The sequence below is a fragment of the Ambystoma mexicanum genome, chromosome 11, assembly GCF_040938575.1.
Source record: "Ambystoma mexicanum isolate Mex_15411 chromosome 11, UKY_AmexF1_1, whole genome shotgun sequence".
Taxonomy (NCBI): domain Eukaryota; kingdom Metazoa; phylum Chordata; class Amphibia; order Caudata; family Ambystomatidae; genus Ambystoma; species Ambystoma mexicanum.
Genome location: NC_090934.1, coordinates 265,366,347 through 265,388,952, shown reverse-complemented (window position 1 = coordinate 265,388,952; position 22,606 = coordinate 265,366,347). Strand labels below are relative to the sequence as shown.

The 22,606-nt window shown below is 47.1% G+C and overlaps 1 protein-coding gene across 5 annotated transcripts in view; it reads left to right on the top strand.

Moving 5' to 3' along the window:
- Positions 1–22,606, top strand: part of L3MBTL3 (L3MBTL histone methyl-lysine binding protein 3) — a 1,294,236-nt gene that overhangs the window by 747,148 nt on the left and 524,482 nt on the right. For all 5 annotated transcript variants that reach the window (XM_069622999.1, XM_069623001.1, XM_069623000.1 and 2 more), the window contains one exon: positions 20,081–20,166. In XM_069622999.1, coding sequence (XP_069479100.1) covers positions 20,081–20,166 — 86 coding nt within the window. The remainder of the gene's footprint in view (positions 1–20,080; positions 20,167–22,606) is intronic.

Sequence of the window (22,606 nt, the reverse complement as noted above, 5' to 3'; positions counted from 1 at the left end):
GCTTGGTTGAGAAAGTCGGGTTTTGCCCCAGATGTGCAAGCCAGGCTCTTGAACATGCCATTTGATGGCTCTTCTTTGTTCGGGAAAAAGGCGGATGACAGTTTAGAGAAACTGCAAACTTCAAAAGCAGCAGCAAAATCCCTAGGAGCTGCAATCCGTCAGACTCTTTTTCGTCCCACAGGAACCTCTGCGAGGGGCAAGTCCTTTCGCTTCTACTCCGCATTCGGAAGAGGTAGAGGACGACCGGCTCAAAGGGGTCAAAGAAGAACTACCCGAGGTGGACGGGGTAGATATTCTAAAGCCGCAGCAACAGCAGGTGCCTCTTTACCATCGGCATCTGCATCAGCCGCCCCAAAACCACTCTGAGGACTCCCCTCACAGGACACCTGTAGGAGGCAGGTTGACTCAACATCTGACGGTATGGCAGGCTATCACGTCAGATGCTTGGGCATTGGAAACAGTCGCCCAAGGTTACTGCCTGCCTTTCCTACGTATACCTTAGAGTCATCCACCGGGGATCAGCTCTCAGAAAGCTCCCGATCCGCTCCTCTTGCAGGAAATTTTGGACCTGCTAGAGAAAGGTGCCATAGAACCGGTACCTGTAGCGGAGAGGAACAAGGGCTGGTACTCCCCTTACTTTCTCATTCCGAAGAAAGACGGAGGGCTGAGACCCATCTTGGACTTGCGAGAATTGAACAAATTCCTCAGGAAAGACAAATTCAAGATGGTCACTCTTTCTCAGATCCTCCAGGCCCTTCAGTTTCAGGACTGGTTGGTATCTCTGGACCTTCAGGACGCTTATTTCCATGTGCCTATCCATCTCAAACACAGGAAATACCTGAGGTTCGCAATTGGCAACTCTCACTATCAATTTCGAGTACAGCCTTTTGGGCTGACCTCCGCCCCGAGGGTCTTCACCAAGTTAATGTCGGTAGTGGCTGCAAGTCTAAGGAGGGAAGGGATTCACCTCTACCCCTACCTGGACGATTGGCTGATCAGGGCTGTTTCTCCGGAGCAAGCTCAGATCCAGCTAAATCACGTGTGCTACTCCCTTTACAAACTGGGCTTCTCCCTCAATTTAAAGAAGTCTCAAATGATACCATCGCAGAGACTCCAGTTCATAGGAGCGATCCTGGATACTTCCCTGGGAAAAGCCTCGCCACCAGAGGTGAGGGCTCAAGATATTCTACAGATGGTTACCAAGTTCCAACATGCCCAACGTCTCCCAGCCTTCGACTTTTTGAGGTTGCTAGGCCTCATGGCATCCTGCATTTTCCTTGTGCCAGAGGCTCGCCTGAGAATGAGATCCCTCCAGTGGACACTGAGGACTCAGTGGTCACAATTCTCAGGGAGAGTGACAGATCTTCTTCAGGTTCCCGGCAGGGTGGCTCGAGACCTTCAGTGGTGGGCCTGTCAGGAGAACATTCTGAAAGGAGAACAGTTTTGCCAACCCTGGCCGGAGATAACAGTAGTCACGGATGCCTCACTCACGGGGTGGGGAGCCCACGCCAACGACTTGACCATCAGCGGTCGTTGGTCTCCATCGGAGTCCAGACTACACATCAACCTGTTAGAGCTGAGAGCCATCAGACTTGCGTTGAAGGCTTTCCTGCCAGCTGTACAAGGGAAGAACGTCCTGATAATGACGGACAACACGGTGGCCATGCATTACCTCAACAAAAGAGGAGGCGTAGGATCACTACCCCTGTGCAGAGAGGCGATGCAGCTCTGGTTTTGGGCAATCCAAGAAGGAATCGCTCTATCGGCAGTTCACCTAGCCGGAGAGAAGAACTTGACAGCGGACGCTCTGAGCAGGCAGAACACAGTCTCCCACGAGTGGGAGCTAGCTCAGGAAGTCCTTCAAGAGATCTTCGCCCTTTGGGGAACCCCTCAGGTAGATCTGTTCGCCACCAGCCTAAACCGGAAATGCGACCTTTTCTGCTCAAGGGAATTTCCTCCGAGAGGAGCTCTGGGAGACGCGTTCATAGTGGACTGGGAGTTTCCGCTTCTGTACGCGTTCCCACCGGTCCCTGTCATTCCTCAAATGATCAGGGGGTTGAGAAGATTCCGGCGAACCATGATCCTAATTGCCCCGGATTGGGCCAGGAGAACGTGGTACCCGGACCTTCTAGACTTGTCCATCTGCCCTCCAATTCGACTTCCGCTCAGAGAGAACCTACTCTCACAGAAGGGAGGTCAGGTTCTCCATCCAGACCTCAAAACCCTCAACCTTCACGCTTGGCTTCTGAACGGCTGAGGTACAAGGATTGGGACCTCCCTGATGATGTTATGGAGGTGTTGCTTTCGGCAAGGAGGCCAGCAACAAAGTCTTTATACCGCTGCCGTTGAACAGATTTTGCAGCTGGTGTAGAGAACAGAATATCGACCCATTTTCATGTGGTACACCAATGGTTTTGTCCTTCCTACTATATTTGGCAAATTCAGGCCTTCAAGTTGGCACCATTAAGGGCTATCTCGCAGCGCTATCTATCTTTAAGCGTACTGCGGAGGAACCATCCTATTTCAAATTACCCTTGGTAATACAGTTTCTAAAGGGGTTAACCAATGTTTATCCCCCAAGACCATTCCAAGTTCCCCTATGGGATTTAAACTTAGTACTAACTTTCCTGATGGGTACACCTTTCGAACCTCTCCATTCTTGTTCGTTAAGATTCCTTACCCTTAAGACTGTTTTATTAATAGCACTTACATCTGCTAGAAGGGTGAGCGAATTACAAGCTCTTTCTTGTAAACCCCCTCATACAATCTTTCACAAAGACAAAGTTGTCCTGCAAGTGAAGCCTAATTTCCTCTCAAAGGTAGTTTCTGAATTCCATATCTCTCAGAAGATTACCCTACCATCTTTCTATCCTCCTCCTCACCCGGGGAAAGAGGAAGAGAGGTTACACAGACTAGACCCTAGGAGGGTTTTAAGTTTTTACATTAGTAGACTAGCCAGGATAAGACAGGCAGACCAGCTGTTTGTAGGTTACGCAGGTCACAAGCTGGGGTTACCAATAACTAAGCAGACCATTTCCAGATGGATCATTCTAGCCATTCTGGAATGTTATAAACTGGCAGGGAAAGAGCCCCCTCAAAACCTTAGGGCTCATTCGACCAGAGGTATTGCAGCTTCATCGGCCCTCAAAAGAGGCGTGCCGATTAAAGACATATGTGCGGCCGCTACATGGTCGTCTGTCCATACCTTTACACGTTTTTACAATCTGGATTCCTCCTCTAGTCAAGAGACTAGGTTTGGAAGGGCTGTACTGCATTCTATTCATCAATAGAAGACAGCGTGAAGTCAGTACTCCCTCCTCCGAATATAGAATACTGCTATGGGAGCCTATCTAAGATGAGGAATACGTCGGAGGACACAATCCCTTCGAAGAACAAGTTACTTCTTACCTTGTAACGTTCTTTCGACGGGATGTTCCTCCGACGTATTCCTCATCGACCCTCCCATCCATCCCCGCAGTTCTACTTCCCTTGTTGTTGCAGCTTACTCTCCTTCAGGGTGATTAGTCTAGTCCAGAGAGTAATACTGTGGGCTACAAAACGGAACTGAGCAACGGACGCTGCGCGCGGCCTTTATAGGCAGGATGACGTCGAGCGTCGATACGGCGGCTGTCGAAGGACATCGACTCGAGGGACGTCGACGCGCAGCGCCCTCTGGAGAAAAAAATTTCCGAGGCCAGCAGAGCTGGAAGGATATATCTAAGATGAGGAATACGTCGGAGGAACATCCCGTCGAAAGAACGTTACAAGGTAAGAAGTAACTTGTTCTTCTGGACGCCTGTTTGGACTCTGCAACTTAAGTCTGGGCTAGTGAACCGAATTGGAAGATGTTTGTTTTCTTAAAACTTTTTGATAAAAAAAAAAACGTTGTGATAAAAGTTTGATTTAAAACTAAAAATTACAATAAAAAAAAAGTTCCTCTTTGAGAGAGGCAGGGTGCGGGGGTGTTGTGTGGCAGCTTATGAGCGTTGAGTGTTTTCAGCCGCGTCTTGCTAGCGGCGAGCTTGCCTGTGTTTAGTTTTAGGATTCCAGTCTCTTTAGCCATACATATCCCTCTGACGTAGCACTTCAATGTTTCCCAGAGGGTCCCGGCAGATGTTAGAGTCTTGGTTGATGGCCAGGAAGGAGGTTATCTCAGAGCAGAGTTCTTGGGCGAACACCTGGTCCTGGAGTGCCCCGGGTTTGAATCTCCAATGGATTCTACCTTTCTTATTGTCTGCGGGGATACATTCAAGAGTGGCTGGGGAGTGGTCATAGAGTGTTCTCGGGAGAATCTGATAGACCCCCCATTGAAGGCGTCCATGTTTGGACATTAACAGGTAGTTGAGTCGCAAACTGCTGTTGTGGACCCAGGAATGAAAGGTGCTGTCTCGGGAGTCATGGTGACCAAGTCTCCATGCGTCAACTAGATCGTATGCCTTGCAGATCTCGTGAATCTGGAGACTGGCTTTAGAGGGAGTGGTGGTGGTGGATAGATGTGATTTGTCTTCACTAGGATTCAGTGTGGTGTTCAGATCCCCGCCCCATATGATCGTGGCTGGGTCTGTTCCCACCAGGTGTGACATTACCCTGTCGAAGTTGTTCGCCCTGTCTGTGTTCGGGCCATAGGAGCTCACCAGGACAATTTCATTACCTTCCAAGACCCCTCATACCAGGAGTGATCTGCCTTCGCTGTCGCTTTTCGTTGATATGAGTTTAACATTCAATCTCTTATTGATTAGTATGGGCACCCCATGAGCGTATGATGAGTAAGAGGAGAAGCACTTGGGTCATCCCCAGTCTGACGCCCAGCTGCCCTCAGATGCTGGAAGGAGGTGCATTTCTTGAATGAGTGCAACATCGATATTATGTCTACGAAGATACTGGGATACCTTCCGTGTCTTAGTCGATTGTTACCCCCCCTGATATTCCAGGTTACTAGCTTGAATGCAACAGGTAGTACTTGTTCTCGTGGCGGATATTGGAGCCCTCTACAGTTTCAATGTCTGTCGACTTTGTGTTCACATGTGGTCTGTATGTGGTTGGCCCTGGAGACCTCCGGTGATGGTCAGGTGCATGGAGCGGAATTTTTTTGTCATAGTGTCGAATTAAAGTGACGCTCTTGGCAGGTGCTGTGGCGTTTGGTGTACCTGTGTGCCGGCTGTGTAAGATTGACCGCAGGGTTGGTCGGTGGTGGGCGGGTCCACATGTGGCGTGCTCACTTAACTGTTTCCCAAAACCCAAAGGGTGACTCCACTTGTGTGTAGGCAGGAGCCATCCCTTTCCCTTCCCTCCCTCACACGGGCAAACCCCAACCTGTCAGGCAGCCCCCCCCAACTGATAAGGAACAGATAATGCAGCGCTTGGGCCGCTAGTGCCCATCCAAGGTCAGTAGCTCCCTTCAAAAGGACATTTTTGTTGTGCCCGAGTGCAGAGAGGCGTACAGGCCGTGGTGAGCAGGCAGAATGGCACTCCGGCCCGTCATGGCGGGTCCCTCCTGGCGCGGTCTTTTCTTTGTGGTCTTGAGTTATTGTTCGGGGCTGGCAACCAATTTCGTTCAAAACGTTTGCTTCCTCGGTTGAGGTGAAGAACTTGGCCTTTCCAGCGTGTTGGACCCTCAGCTTTGCTGGAAACAGCATTGAGTATTGCGTTTGGTTGTCTCGCAGGTGGCGCTTTACTCCGGTGTGGGATCTCTGCGATGTCTGGACTGCAGATGAGAAATCGGGGTAAATTTGAACATTGTCGCCATCATATTGTAGCTCACCCTTGTCTCTTGCGAGTTTTAGGATCATGTCGCAGTCTTTGAAGTTTAGCAGTCTGGCGATGATCGGGCGAGGTGCGGTCCCCGGGTTTGGGCGGTCGGATTGCACCCTGTGTACTCTTTCAACAACGAATGTCTGGGAGAACGCAGCCGCACCAAAGAACTCTTTACACAAATTCTCAACAAAGTCCTCCATTTTCAGTGGGATTTGCCTCTACCTCACCCCCACCAGCCTGATGTTGTTGCAGCAGGCCCTCCCTTCTAGGTCTTTGTTTTTGGCGACCACCGCTTTCATTTAAGTTTCTAGAGCCGCCACTCTGTTTACCAGTGTTGCATTGCTGTCATCAAGGTCTGAGACCCTCTGTTTGACCGTGCCCAGCCTGTCACCTGTTTGTCAAGCCGGTGCTGCAGTAGGTCGACTTGGGATGAGGGTGCATCAAGTTTGAAATCAAGATTACCAATGCCGGCTTTGAGTTTGATGAGGATCTCACGAATGTCCAAGGCCGGGGCCTGAGACAGTTCTTCATCGTTTTCCATTGCTGGCGTTGGGGATTCCAGCTGGGGGTGCTGTTTGGGGGTTTTCACTATGGTGCTCGGCTCAAAGTTCAGCTTCCTCAGGGATTTGTCGGCTTTACCCATGCTGGGCTGACTGTAGATGCAGTGCTTACAAGGCGAAGGTGGCGGGCAGGATCTGTGCTGTGCCGAGGATTGCCTCACTGGCAGCATATGGAAATAGGTTTGTATGATTTGTGCGGAAAGGCTAGGGAGTCCAGCGATCAGTAACTGGGATTTCCAGGGGGGGTTTGAAGTTCTTGTGTATGGACCCAGCAAGGTAATTTTGTATCAGCTCAGCTCCTTTCAATGGGGAGGGATGCAGGGTCACTCCCCTTGCGCTGGACGGTGCCACGTATTGTGCGAAGAGTGATGCGTGCCGCGTCCTCCGGTCTGTACTCCGGCGTGTGGGGTGTCCCAATTTCGTAGGAGTCGTTCGCTGAGGGTAATGGGCGGCTGCGAGGACTCTGAGATGAGCAGCTGTTACAATATATGAGCTGGCGCTACAGGGGGCTGTGATCGCTGTTCCCCAGATTGTTAGGCTAGGCTGTTGGTGAAGCCAGGAGTGCAGAGACAGGCTTGGTTGCGAGGCGATGTTGGATATCTTGGTGGGAGTGCCACACTTCAAGTGACGTGACTAATCGCTTTGGGCCGGGCTGCTGGGGTTTGCCTGTGAGTTGGTCATGTGTGTCAGCATCTGGTGTGTTTATTGCCTGTTGATGGGGCAGATGCGTTCAGCAGCCTGTGTCCTTCACTGTATCCCTTAAGGCTGAGGGGTCTTCCAGACGGGCATTCCCAGATGAGTGTCGATGACAGGGTCGTTTTTATGTTGGCCCGCCAATAAAGGTTCTGGCTTTGGCCAGTTGGGGGTGTGCGGTGTCCCTAGACTTGTCCTGGTCACCACCGCGTTGGTTCCACTGGGCTGCGATCCAAGCGTCGTATGAGCACTGAGGAGGGGCCGTCCCAAGGGCAGAATCCAGATGAGCTGTGGTAGCAATGATACGAGTTGTTCGGGTTCCATGAAGGGTAGCGTCGCATTGACGAGGCCCGGGGTGAGTTGTAGGGTGACTCGATGCGGTCGTAGCCGAAGGGCTCTCTTTTGTGGGCAGTAACAAAAAGTTTCTAGGGAGTAGCCGGTTGGAGTGCGCTTGTCCTTTACAATAGTTAACTACTGGTCCAATGCAGCGGATACTGCATGCGTTCCCCCCCAAAAGACACACTCCAAACAATGACTGAACAAAATGTTTTGCAGTACTGCGCTCTAGACCCTAAAATTCCAAGTTACATAGTTTAATTGGCAAATAGTCATTCAAATTGTATAGATCCATTTGGTCTCAATTTTCTATTTATTGGAACAGCCGACACGTGCTTCGACCTGACGGTCGTTATCAAGGCAACTTCAATTTGAAAATCACTCTCCCTCTGTATGGGTTTGGTGATGATCTAATGAAGTGTCGCAATTTAAGGAAATAGAACCACTACCGTTCCCTGTGGCATATATACGGGTCACAAATGAACAAGCTCCTGTCTTAGTCTGAACCAGGATATAATGATCCCGGTTTATAGTGAAAATGTCGACTGCAAAAATGTGGAAAAAAAGAATGTTTTTTGTTTTCGAATGTGTTTTTTTAAAAAAAACAAAAAAAAATGTAATGTGGGGGGGGTTCGCCCCCTGACCCCCTGTTTATTTTTACTACCTAAACCCAAAAAAAATACACATTAAAAAAAAAACATTCAGATTTTTTTTCGAAATTTTTGAATTCGACTTTTTATTTTCGATATTATAACTGGATTCCGATCCCTTGTCATCTAATTAGTCAACTCGAAAAATTCTGGGCTTCCTGATCATAAAGATGAAACAAGTACGGCGAGCGCCAAATAAATGTGTAGCCTTCTGTTACCAATGGAATGGTATGTATACCCTGTACTGTATGAAAATGGGTTAGATCCCAGCAAACCGTCTTGTGGCCACGGGATCTAAGCCATTTTCATACTTGTGGAGCCACTGCATTAGTGTATACTGACACCAACTAGAACCAGTTCAACTGTCTAGGTAACAGTACTGACCCAGCTAGACTAATGGGCAACTTGGTAGTAGTTCCCACCTTTAAGGGCAGTCAGGGTCCCCAAAGAGCTGCATCCCTATAGGAGTACATCCCCAGTGAGGTCTGGTTGTAACTCCAATGGAAAATGGTCAGGGCATCATAAAGAACAAGCAAAAAGTGCAGAGAACTTCATATTTCTATTTTCTGGATATTGTTTCTCAACCACCAAAAGACTTTCTTTTTTTCGTGTTTTAAATACTTTAGAAAAAGTACATTGGCATATAACCAACTATCTTATCCACTATCTTCCCATAGATTTTCAAATATTTAAACAGTCTACTGTATCTGTTAGAGCTAGGGAGATATATTAGTTCTATGCTTTCTCCTAGCGGGACCCCCAGCACTACTGGACATTTTTTTTTCTATTCTAAATGAGGGGAGCCATTTTCCCCTCATTCATTCTATTTTGCTCTGACTTTGGGAACTTTTTTCTTTTTGTTTTACTTTATTCCGTGGAATCTGCTTTCCTCCAGATCTCTTTAACTTTTGCAGCACACAACACCCTATGTGCAGTATTTCTGGGGACCCTTTGGGTTCTCCTTTGCGATTTACTTTTCCCTAAGAACTACTGTTCTTAAGGAAAGATTGATACTTTGTATCCTTCCTAAAACTTTCTTATGAGAGATTAGCACACATCACCTTATGTGGCGTGCTAACTAAGGGGATAACTTGTTTCCCCCTTCTCTTAGCTCCTGTGACTTTCTAGTCACAGTGACAACCCTACAGTTATGGCTGGTGGCAGTGGATGTGTTCTAACAACTATTGTGCTATTTATTTTGCCGCAGAATGTATTCACAGTCTCGGTTATGCACAATAGTGTCACCTATGTACTAACATGGTGACTCCTTTCTTTTTTCACCATTTATAGTGCGGTTGTCCTTTGTTAGCCCTTCTTCTACCATTCTGGGAGGGGGGAGGTCTGTGTGTGTGTTTTGCCTTTGGTGTGAACCCTTGCTTGTCTCTGCCCAGGCTCCAGTGTGTCTGCGAAGGCAGGAAGCAGGGGAGGAGTTTAACACTCTCCTGCCCTTTGTCTGCCAGAGTTCCTGAATGGAACCAGTTCTCCTGATTGGACAGCCGCCCACACCTTAGCGTAAACTGCTGGGAGATTTTGCAGAGCAGTAGGTGGGAAATCCGAATATAAGGTGAGGTTCCTGAGGTAGAAGATAAGTCGACCACTGGAACAGAAGATCCGTAGCTGAAGACGACCAGAGACGCCTGCAGTCCCTTCCCGTAACTGTGAAGAGACCACTGCTGTCGGAGGATGACTCCTTCCCTTTGGCTGGTGAAATCAACCAGCGCCAAGACGAACTATAAATGGAGCCATCTCCTGTGACCTTCCAGGGCTGCAAATCGCGTCTACCAGCAGACCTCCAACCCATTTGCAGTGCAACGTTTTGGCATAAACGAATCTGCCCAGATCTTTCGTGAACTCTGGTTGGTCCTCCGAGGCATGATGCCACTCATCCAAGTCCCCTCACCAGAGTGCAGGCCTGAAGAACCGAGGAAGATCGACCGCTCAATAACAGTCCTTTGTTGGAGCGGATGAAAATGCGCAACAAAACCGCAGACCGGCGGCAGAGCCAGAAGACATCCAAGCTGTGAGTCCTTTCTCGCGACTGCTGCTGTGACATCCCATTCAGAGTCCTTCCTTTTGTCACCAGACCAAGGAATTCAGGAGACCGGGTCTGTCTCTGCTGCACAGCAGAGAATCCAGCTGCATTTACGTCTTCTAACCTAAGGTACTGTGGGGCTAAAGGTAGCACTTACCTTAAGCCAAAGAGTCGCACCAGTGTGACTGGAGTGCATTACAAGGTGCTTGTGTCCACTCATAACTCTGACCCAGGGTTGACAGCTTGTGTCCTATTCGGGTGTCCTTCACAGGATCCCTATAATTTGTGTTGTCTTGCTAGGCATTTTTATTCTAGTGACTGAGGAATTTTACCTTTCCTGCTGCTACATAGGACGTTTTGTTCTACTCCTACACTGACCTTTTGTTGGTTAGGGATTGGACTTACAAAGCATTGGAAGCCTTTAAAAGTGTTACTGGAACATATAATATTGCGCAAGTGTGAATAACCATCCCTTTCCTTCTTACAGACTGTCTGATGTGACTTTACTACATGAATGCAATTGCCGTTTATCTGTAATCTATGGGAGTGCGCGGTAGGACCGATAATACGGTAGAACTGTCATTAGTGTCACTCTCTGTAACAATTGTAATCGCAAGCAACTACAATGGAAGTAGTCACCTTTTAAAAGTATTGTGAATAATTCCTATGTGTATTGGTTAGTCTAAATAGTATTTACTTATCTGCCTTGTTTATATAAAATACATCTATATTATTAAATAACTTTCAGTGTGTAAGAGTTTCTTTGGACTATTGTATTCACTGGGTTCAGTGTACTTACCTACAGCTAACATCCTCCTCATAAGATACGCCTGGCTGCTCTTCGATTCTACCAAATCCTTTGGGTAGTACAGAATTATACTAAAAGTTGGGGACCTGTATATCAAGGAATAGTTGTATTGAGTCTTACCTCAAGTGGTCTTTAGGAAAACTGATCTAACTGTTAGTACCTCTAGTACTAGTACCCACTAGGCCCACGTCACTGTTTGACCATAGAACTTTCCTTTAACCTCTTTTTCCAGTTTAGTCTGTGTTTTCCTGGCAGACAGACTTGGCCTATGTGGGTGCTGGCACCGGCAGTCAAAGGGACAACATCTGCAGAATTAGGACCCTGCCATGCTCTGCCAATCAGAAGTAGGCCTGTCTGTTCCATTAATTCCTCTAAGGCACTCTTCTGGTTGAGACGATTGGATTTAAAAGGCACCCTCCAGACAATGGAGTTGATATCCGGAGTATTAGCAGGCTTTTGGACATTGCCAGTGACACCAACCACATAATATAAAAAGGCTCTTGTAATAAAGTTTCCGTACTTGTAACCTGCACAACACTTCTTATCATCACAGAAGATAAAGTACTATTCTTTTTTGGGCATTCACTTATTGAATGTTATTTGTGCTATACTATATCTTAACTACCGATTTGCCCTAAACGTTGCTTTGTACTTTGGCCACATCCACTACTAGGTGAGCGATGGAAAGCTTTCGGGAAGCTCTTTTTGTCTAGTTGTGGGTCAGTGACCCTCCTCTCCTGAACCCAGGGAAGTGAGAAACCATACTAATGTTAGGCTGCCACTTTTAGATTCATACTACTACAACACATCAAGTACTGTAATTAGACAGAGGTGAGTTCTTCGCTGGGTGGTCCTGCTTGTTCTTGCCTGTGTCCACCTAAAACAATGTTATGTTCTGCTACCAGTTTGATAAAGGGAACACAAAAGTTTCATCTCCCTGTACGTTAGCCTTTTTAGTTGCCAGTCCCAGCAAGTATATAGTTAAAATCCTGCTTTTTGATCTTTAAGGTCATTCTCTGCTGATTTCCAGTTGACAATTGTGGTAAACTGCAGGTATCAGGTGTTGTATGCCAATTAAGGAGTACTTCCACTTTTCAGCCCAAGATTTTTCTTGACAGGTGAGAAGAGATTAGTAATTGAATTGGGCATTTTCTTCCTTTGGTTTTCACCTATGGAATCAATCAATCAATAAATAGGTTATTTCGACCAGTGATAGGTCATAAAAGTCATAAAAATGCGCAGAAAAACAATAATATACATCAATACGATAAAACCAAGGCGGTATAAAACATGCTAAGAGTAAAAAGAATGCACATTATAAAAGATTAAATATAATTATGCTTTGTGGCTACAGTTGATAAAACCAGCCCTCCAACAACCATCTGCCTATGTCGCTTCTCCCATGCCAACATAAAATGCCCCATGCTGAAAAGCATACTAGGATGGATCGCGAGCCAGACCGAAACGCAAAACCAAAAATGCCCTTTTAGAATTAGAGCATAACTAGGGGTGCTAGGCAAAGTTTATGTGCAGTATCATTTGGGAACACTACGAACAACTCTGACTACAGGTAGAGGAAACCCAACCTTTGGTATAAGCTTGTACTACACAGTTTTGGTAGCGTGTTGAGTAGCCAGGCTTATCTCAAGAAGGGTCAATGTGAGCTGTAGGGGAGTTACACAGAGATTCACAGTGACAAGTATTCAGATAAACACTTCCACACAAGGTTTCTTGAATAAACAATTATTAATTTATTTATCAGTCAGTTAGAACAAGCCTTCTTCAGAAGGGAGCAATATAATAGTAACACACTAATACACTTCAATACTGTACACTCTTAGTTTCTAAATTGGTATAGATCCTTTTGGCATGGCCCACAGACACAACCTACACACTTAGGTGACTTCAATAGCTAGGGTGCTGGGGACATTGATATCTTACTGTTGGCATTCAGAATACTGTTATAAGTTGGTAAAAGGAAAAGGTTATTAGAACAAGAGACCACAAGTATTCTTAAGCAGGCAAATACGTTTGGTTCCCTGCAACAGTCATTCAGTATACCAGGCTAGGCCAAAGTCAATGGGCAGTAGTAGAAGATGCAAGCAACTCTACAGTAAGATGTAAGTTCTCTCAGACTTTGTACAGTACTTTTGGATTGAAGAAAAGCTGCAGCAGGTGACTTCTGTTCCTGTGCAGCTCTGCAGATCTCACTGTTCCTGGGCCTCAGTCGTGGGGACAAGAGGGAGGACTTCTGGAGACTCCTGCACTGCAATGGGAGGGTCACCGCTCGCAAGCTTAAAAGCAGCGCACACCAATTGCTGTTGTTCTCTCTGGGGATTCGGTTTCCAGCAGCAACTCTGTGGAAATTCAACCAGTTCAGAGAGGATGTCCAGGTGGCTTACTTTGGAGTTGATTGGTCCCACCAACTCAAAGAAAGAAGTCTGTTCCTGTGCAGCTCTGCAGATCTCACTATTCCTGGGCCTAAGTCGTGGGGACAAGAGGGAGGACTTCTGGGGACTCCTGCACTGCAATGGAACGGTCACCACTCGCAACTGGCAATCTTCAAATCAGTGGCTGTTTAGTGTTTCAGCTCCTCGTGTCTATCGCAAATAGCAACACTGCGGTTCCTGGCTGTCGAGATGGACTTTCCTTGCTCATGGGGTCCCGCACTCTGTTGAGGGGGCTCAGGCTCGGTCAGTCCTGCTTCCTGGGAGTCTGGAGGATCTTCCTGAAGCTCTAGGCCAGCTTAAAAGCAATGCACACAATCTGGTGTTCCTCTCCCTGGCTATGCGGTTTCGAGCTGCAACTCAATTCAACCAGCTCCAAGATGGATGTCCAGTTGGCTTACTTTGGAGTTGATTGGTCCCACCAACTCAAGGGGAGAAGTCATCCTTGCAGGGGCTTCTCCGTCGTTCCGAATTTGGAGTTTCAGCACACGGGCAAAACAACAGTCCCAGGAGTTGCAGCAGGCTTCCTCTTCAAATTCTTCTTTGGTTCCTTCGTTCAGTGGTCGACTCTGCCTTCCAAGCCAAAAGCCTCGCCTTTTATTCAGTTTTCTCCCATTCATTCCAGCCTGGCTGTCAATCACCCAATCATCCTTTCCGGACAGTCAGCCGGCCGATCACTACAGAGTGCATTTGGGTCTCCTAGGAGACTAAGCACAGGGAGTTTCGGGTACCTCCCTCACTTCCTGCCTACCCCACACACCCTGGAGCCAGAGGCGGGCATCACTTGTGAATCACGCCAAAGGCAAATCGAACAATGGGACCAAACCTGGTTTGGCACGCAGAGTAAATCTCAAGAAGAACCTTTCCACAAAGAAATGGCGAATAAAAGAAGACTGGGGCAATTTTGACAAAAATGGCACCCTTAGGTTCTTTACTGCAGCTGCGAGCGTTAAAACAAAACCACTGCCACCAGCCATTCAGTGAGGAAAGGGTAACATGAAATTGTTACATGAAAAGCTAGACAAAGGGGATACTAGGTAACCCCTCCAGCACCCTAAGATAGTGTGTGCCGGGTCTAGAAAGTTACAATGGTAAGTAAAGTCAATTTCACGTTGCTGCTCTGGGAAACAGTAGTTTATCCCAGAGAAGGTATTTAAACCTTGAGGAAATCTAAAATACCTCCCCGAGCCACTGCACTGAAGGTGATGTGAGACACAATGTAAAAGATGATGCCTATGGAGTTTGTAAGGTTCCATCACCAAAAGAAACACAGAGCTCAGAAATCACATTAAAATACATGAGAGTGGGAAAAAGGATCTCACTCTCTTCTACAGGTTAAAAAATATGAAGTCCTCAAAATCCAGCAAAGGTGGAGGGAACTAGCACATTTTTGAGAATTCTTCCTAACACTGGGTAGCAAATATTTCTTCCTCGCATGCTTATAGGCTGGACAGGAAAAAACTGCTCAATGCTTTCAACCGCACTGGGACAAAATGGGAAGTGGGTGGATAAGACGCAATCCAAGAATGCTTGCGAGAGGCCAAAGGCAATATGCCAATGCGCATCTTCATGTACAGGGCCCTTATTAGTTTAGGGGGCATGAAATCCAGGTAACATTCAAACCCTGATGTTAATTTCCTTGCCAAGTAGGAAGCTAGAGTGGCTGAGTGCGCAAGGGTCACTCTAGTATCTCTCTCCCATCTAAATCCTACAGGCCTTCTAAGTTCCTCGGGATAGAATCGGATACAGCCGTAGCCGTCCATACCGAAGGCAGACAACTCCCTGCAAGGTAGGCTTGGGCCACCCGGGCACCCCAAAACACCACTGACGCTCTTCTATATTGAGCCAGTTTACCACTGGACCATAGTCTAGCCAAGAGGAACACCGGCCTCAGCAGAGATATAGACACAATACTCTGTAGGCCCAAGTCCCACAGTACCAGAGTATTTGGTGCACTGCACTCACAAGGAGCCCCAAGAACGATTTGAGGAATTTCTGTTTTGCAGCCTGGAGGTCTGCTAAGTTGCAGATACCCCACAGCTTGGCCCCATACAGAGCTGCCTGTCTTGCCTGGCTCTTCTACATTTGCAAGGTTACACTGACAGGCCCCGCCGCATGCGCCTGGATGAATTTGGATATGGCCGCACAGTTCCTGGCCAACTTTAAACCCGCCCGCTTCACCTGTTCCGTCCAGGTGCAATTGGCCGTTAGACAAACCCCCAAATAATCGAAGCTCACAACCTGTTCAATTGTTCCGCCACTCAAAGCTACTTTCAGGCAGAGGTGCTTCTTTTCACAGGGTTTGCTAAACACCATGGACTGAGTTTTCTGTAAATCAATTTTGAGTCCATTGGCTGCGTAAAATGCCTCAAAAATGGCTGATTGCTTCCTTAGCCCCGAAGGGCTCAGGAAAAGCAATACTGCGTCATCAGCAAATAAACAGAATAGCGACTTTCTCCAGTGCTAGAGATGGGGCGTCTGTCTTTTTCGGCCAATAGCAACTCGTTCACTCTGTTAATAAGGTGGCAGAACAGGATTGTGGCAAGAACATAGCACTGCCATACTACGGCCTCAATTTTTATTCTAGAGGATACCTGGCCACCCTCTGTGTACCTAATTACTGCTCTGTTATTACAGTACAGTGACTGGATTGCACCCAGTATGCCAGATGGCAGGCCTAAATTAGGCAGGGTGGCCCACAGGCCTGCCATCGGTATACTGTCAATAGCAGTCTTCAAATCCACGAAGACCGCGTAGATCTTCATAGGTTTTAGCACAGTGTACTTCTGCAATATCAACGACAGCCTCAGGGCCTGGTCGACCGTGCTGACACCTCATTGAAAACCAGCTCCTGGCACCAGGCCTCCAAGTGACGCAACACTGCCTTTCCAAACATCTTCCCCCCTGCATCGAAGATTCAGATTGGGCGATAGTTGGTTGGGCAGTCCCTGTCACCCTGCTTGAATATGGGGACAGGAATTGCTTGTGTCCAAGAATATGGAACCCTTTTAGCGAACACCAGAGCGTTAAAAAGCTTATGCAGACATGGTAGCCATATAGTTGGTTCCTGCCTAAACCAGTCAATGGGAACTAAATCAGGGCCAGGGGCTTTACCCGGCTTCTTGGTCATTATTGCCCTCTTGATATCATGCATCGACGGCACCAGTGGGGCACTTCACATCTGGTCTATAGAGAGCAGCGGGTTCTTGGTTAGGGCCATTGGAGCCTACTATACAGGGTTCCAAAGTGCGAGATCCAAGCCGCCTCAGGGATCATATCCTGCGCCGGGAAGTCCACCCTTCTATATCCTGCATTAACATGATGCCAGAAACCTTTGGCATCCCCGTATTTAACTGTCTAGAGACGGTTGTCCCAGAGTCAGAGTATTCCTCCTTTTTGCCCCCCCTAAGTAATTGATGGTACTGAGCTCTTGCAGCCACAAGGGCCCTCGAGCCCTGATCCCTGGGACACCTAGCACACACGATTAGAACCAATCTGGCTGCTCAATAAGCCTGCCTCCATTAGTTGGCTTGCACTTATGGCCCTCCCCTCTTATGCCAAAGAGTGGCCCATTAGCCAGGGCTACAATCGGATTATGGTCACTTTCTGGCCTCTCCAACACCCTATCGTCCCCTTTACTGCTGGAATATGGAACGATACATACCACTGGAGATCGTGTGCCGCGAGCGACCACGAATCCTGCATAGTTATCAGATCTTGGGAACACACTAGATCTCACCACTGTGAATCAATCAAATGCTTTGTGATGCCTGCAATGTTCCATGACAACACTCGGTAGAGCTCTGGGTAGTCGGTTTTCAAATAGATATTGTCAAGTAGAGATGTTATAGGCATCGTCCCTGTAATATGGTTGCTGTCCTGCAGGATACGCAAAACCATCCTCATCATGGCTCATATCGCTGGTTGGCTCTGCAGCAGCTGCCAGCACTTCGAGGTTCAGACTGCTAGACATGTTAGCCTGAAGTTCGTTGACATGACTATCAGCAGGGAATCCCATTGAATTACGTTTCATGTTCCTACAGAGGACCAACAATGAGCCATTGTTATGAAGTGATTGGGGGGTGCCTGGCATTTGTCTATCAGACTCTTCTGCCAGACCTGTGGCAGTAGTGTTTATTAAGCTGGTATTTGGCATTGGCTCCTGTTGAACGTGTCTACCGATATCATTAACCTGTGGAACCTCGCCAGGGTAGGAGGGTCGCAACCTCTCTGATATGGGTTGAGCCTTAAGATGGCTTGCTGCAGGAAAGAAGCCGGTGATCGTAGGCTGCTGTGGAAACCAGTACTCATCAGCATGTCTCAACTCCTTTTTGCCCTTCTTAATGTTTGGTGCATGTTTCGGAACTTTGCATGGATTCAGAATGCTCCGGAGTTGTTTCCCTGTCTTTATGGCTTCACTCCAAAACAACGCAAACTCTTGATTTTCATTTCTCGACAACCTGGCTGCCTATATTCATGGAAATGACCTGCAAATCAACGTTGCAAAAACAAAGGTCCTATTTCTGGAAAAAACACAAAAGCGAAAGGAACACTTGAACTGGTTCCTAGAAGGCTCGGTACTCGAAAAGGTACAACACTTCAAATACCTTGGTGTGACCCTTGACAGTTCAGGAACAAACACAGCATTGCAACAAACCCTTCTGGAAAAATCAAGAAAACTTTCTGCCCAAGCCCGGGCTTTGGACAACAAGTACGGCCGATTCTCATTGATCCCCATGATAAGATTTTACCGATCTAAGGTGGTGCCATCTCTAACTTATGCCATGGAGACTCTGCCCCAAATACCTGGGAAGCTATGGATCAGGTTGGAAGGCTACTTCTGGCGTACCGTTCTGGGTCTCCCCAAATCTACATCAATGATCCTAATCAGACGGGAACTCGGCCTCCTCTCACTGGAAGCGAATATCGAAAGAAACAGTATGATGCTTTACAGGAAAACACTGCTGCCCGTCTGTCCAAATATCCTAAGCATAATCAGAGAGGAAACCGTGGGCTCCCGATGCAGTATGCTGAAAACATGGGCAAACACCTGCAAAGCAAAGTTGGATGAAATTCAATCGTCTGAGGCCGAGTTCATCCAAAATCCGATGAAGATTAAAAGGAAGATGGAGGAACGTGGCTGGATAAAGACTCTGGACAGTGCCGCAGATTACAAATCGACTAGTCACCTTCCTCCACAGCTGAGGAAACTAAACTCAGTTCCAAACTACCTAGAAAAATGTCCTAGTAAATCAGTAAGGAACACCTTTATGAGGGCCCGTCTAAATCTACTTGAAACCCACGAGATCTTTGCAGTTAGAGGCCTAACCAATTCAAATAAATGTCGCTTTTGTCAAAAAGATGAAGAAATTGAAACAATACGGCATCTGCTCCTCAACTGCCTGGGAACCAAGGCCATAGGTTCGAAATACCTGCAGGGGCACCTGTCCGCCTTTTACACCCAGGATGAACAGGTGTGGTGGAAGAGACTTATTGGCGGTGAAAGAACTTCTTGGCCAATCGCTACCGCACAGACACTGAAACAGATCCTCGGATCCTTAAACCAGCAAGAGAGCCCAGAAATGCTTCAGAACTAGGGAATAAGTGAAAGCGTGTTTTTACTGCATCAAAAAGAAAACTTTTTTTCCTTTTTGTCTTCTCTTCTTTTCTTGTCTTCTTTCCTTCGTCTTGTAAAAATCATTAATTTGATTAAATCAAGTAAATAAAAAAAAATGTTCATTTCTATAACGATTTGTATTTGTGCTATGGTCAAGCCAGGTACTGATGTTGCTATTGTGCACACTTTGGATGCTAAAATGTGACACACTACTGTGACAAGTACTAGTCCACTGATGACGACCCAAGCCAGTCCACCCGGCCCTAGATAGCGAACTCAGGTAAAGACAAACTGGGTGGTAGGTGACTATTATACCACCATTACCACCATAGTCATTGGCTGTCTTTCTTAACCGTTAGCCAGCTCTAGCCTCTCTCAGACTTCTCGGGCGGTGAGGGGAACTAATTACTGCTTAAGCACACAGGCACGAAACACAAACCACTAGGGGCAGGGACACAAGTAACACTGGGGCACTGTGGCACTGGAGGGCACTGACCGGGTTTGGGAACACAGGCAAAACAGAGCAAGGCATAGGCAATAAGGCAATCCGGGTCTCCCGGAACTCCAAACCTCACTCGTGTCGCCGGTTTTACCGGTTAGACACTGGTCATAGCTCCACGTCTTCAGGATTCAAAGTCGCGTTGTACCGTATGATGCAGCTCTTCGCCCCCAACTGGCCCCCGAGTGTTTCGCCCACACAGCAGCTCCCCCACAATGAACCACACAGGACTAGAGGAGGTCCTCAGACTAGAGGAAGGGCACGTATCGGCATCGAGCCGTACTGCTCCCAATGATCAACGTATATGCGAGTGCAGCCGCTTCCGACACCGCTCTTACTGGCAGCAAACTATGGAATCACTTTTCTGTAAATTTCACATCACATACCCTGTTTTCTGTTTAGAAAGGGTCTTAAGAAACTATTTATTGGAAACGATTTGGATGTTTTAGTCAGTTTAGTTGTGGGTTAAGTTGGGAACTTCTGATTATGTAAAGTGTGAACTTTTGATTTGTTTTTCTCCTAATATTATATTGCTCAGTTTGGATTTCTTTGTGTTTCTTCTTTTAAAGTCGCATGCTGCTTTTTTGTATTCTGTAAAGCCCTCCACCACCATTTCATTGCGGTAGTGCTGTAACAAGTAATCAAAATTCCTCTTAAGAAAATCACCATTCTTACGTTTGACAGGTTACAAAGACCCCAAGAACTTCTCATGGGAGACATATTTGGATGAGACGGGCTCTCAGGCAGCTCCAGCTAGAGCATTTAAACTGGTAAGATAAGTCATGCTTTGTCATGCTCTTTGAAAATCAAACACACATGGATTTTATGAAAACCAACCATGCCTTGATTTAGGCACCTACAGTATTTATCTGTGTTAAAAGAAGCATGAGAGATGTGAGTGTAGACAGTGGCACTCATTGAGGGTTTTGGTAACGGGCAGTAATTGGGTAATTACAGACAGTTCTTGTATGGTGTGCACTAGCAGACAGTGTGGCCATACGCAGACATGGGAGCAGGAAGGTGGGAGCACCAATAATAGGGGAGTCACGTGGCTTTATTAGTAGGAGACTGACAGACATTCAGTAGTTGAGCACTGGCAAGCACTGATTGGATATGCACATGTAGGTATTGACATGAGGGGCAGAGGCTGCTATGATGAAAGTGCAGGTGAAAGACAGTCTGGCACAAGGCAGGAGTACTTGGGTGGGTGCAGTTACTGCTAGCTTGGTTACAGGCCGAAACGACAGGGTGGCCACAGGCAGTGCCTGGGTGGGTATAGGTAGTCAGTAGGGGAGGGCAAAGTCAGGTATGGGTAAGAGAGCAGTAGGCAGTGCTAGTTTAAGCACAGTATGCAGCGCCTGGTTGTCAAAGGTAGGGAAGTGGTGGGCACAGGCAGTGCTAGCATATGCACAGGAAGACAATGGGGGGTGGACAGAGGCAAGTAGTGCTAGGGCAGGCACAGACACTGCTAGTATGGGCTTGGATTGGCATTGTGTGGCAGGTACAGGCAGGCAGTACTGTGGTGGAATAGGTATGCCATAAGGCTGCTGGTACAGATATGCTGAAAAAATGCCTGTAGTCCATGCTTGGTTGGGCATGAATTGGAAATGAGAGGTTGGACACGTGTCTGGAGTTTGGAATAGGTAGATATTGATAGATGTGTGTGAATGCAGTGCAAGCATAGGCACAAGTTGTCACTGAGACATACATTGAAGTCAGTAAGGGGGTGGACATGAATGCACTGAGAGGGTGGCCATGGGCAGGAAGTCCTCGGATGGGCACATGTTTCAGTGAGAGCATGGTTATGCTTATTTTCCCGCATTGGATCTTTAATATATCCACATGATTTAAATATTCCCTGCCGCGAGGCTGAGAATCCTCGGCTACAGTTTTATATAGAGATAGTATACAAAGCTGCAGCATTCAGTGCAGCATACACCCCAATTTTCGTATAAGCCTTTCCCCTTGCCCAGTGAGATTGGAGAGGCCCTGGTCTCTTTCAATCTTCAGATTGTACTCGCACATCATATTGAGAGTAAACACTTCCTTCACACAACAATCTACATTTAATCCTTTGTTTCTTCAACTTTGCTGCTTTTAACCGTCACATGGCAAGACCCCTAAGTATTTACGCTGGCCTACTTCTTCTCTGGACTTTGTTTTTAGGTAATTGACATTCTTTTTAAACTGCTCTTACCACTGTAGCTCATTTTTTTAAACTGGCTGCCCTGGTCAGCCCCCCAGTTTTGATATTTTCCTATCACTAGAACGCCTGCAAAATCGACTGGTTGAAAAAGAACAATTAAAAAATTGTCATTTTTGAAAAAACACTCATGAAAACGTCCATTATTTCACAAGCAGCTATTTATTTTAAAAACACATAATCTTCACAATAGTGCTAAGAGGGAAAGAAGTGGAGAGAGGGAGCAGTGGGTCAGAGATGGAGCGATCAGTAAAAGGCCAGTGGCAGCTGTGTGTTAAAGCGAAAGCGATGGGCAAGAAGCCAGAGGCAGAGCAATGGGTAAGAGGTCATGGAGTGAGCAGTGGATTAGAGAGGGGAGAGACGGGCAGGGGGCCAGTGAGGGAGCGTTGGTCATAGAGTGGGTAGTGAGCCAGAGCGTGAGCGGTGGGCTAGTAGAGCAGTGGGCCAGAGACCATAAAGAGTGATCGGTCTAAGAGTGAGCAATGAACGTTGGGCCAGAGGTCAGAGAGGGAGCGACTTGGGAAAGAAGGAGCGAACAGCAGAGTGGGAGTGAGGACTGGAGAGCGCAATAGACTGGAAGAAAGGATGAGAGACTGAGGGAACAAGGGGGGACTGTGACAGCGATACTGAGAAAGAATGAAGTATTGGAGAGTACAACAACTGGAGAGGTGAGATCTAGGATCCGGTTTGGGAGTGTGGCAAGGGCTGTGGAGTGTGATTTGTAACCTGGCAATGTGTCAGTGTCAGCGATATACACATAATTGGCAGAGTGAGAGGTTTTAGAGTCTAATCAGTGATGGAGAATTGGTGAGTGTGTGGGTTGTAGGTGACTGAAGAATTTGAGTCATATAATGTAATCTTTGAAATATTACAAGTGATAACTATCAATAAAGTTAATATGAACCGGCATGCATGTCAAACAAAAAAGGTAAATCAAAACACGCCATGTTCTGTCAAGCCAGGCACATCTGGGTCTTTTTCTGATAAATTAATACCGGAGACAACAT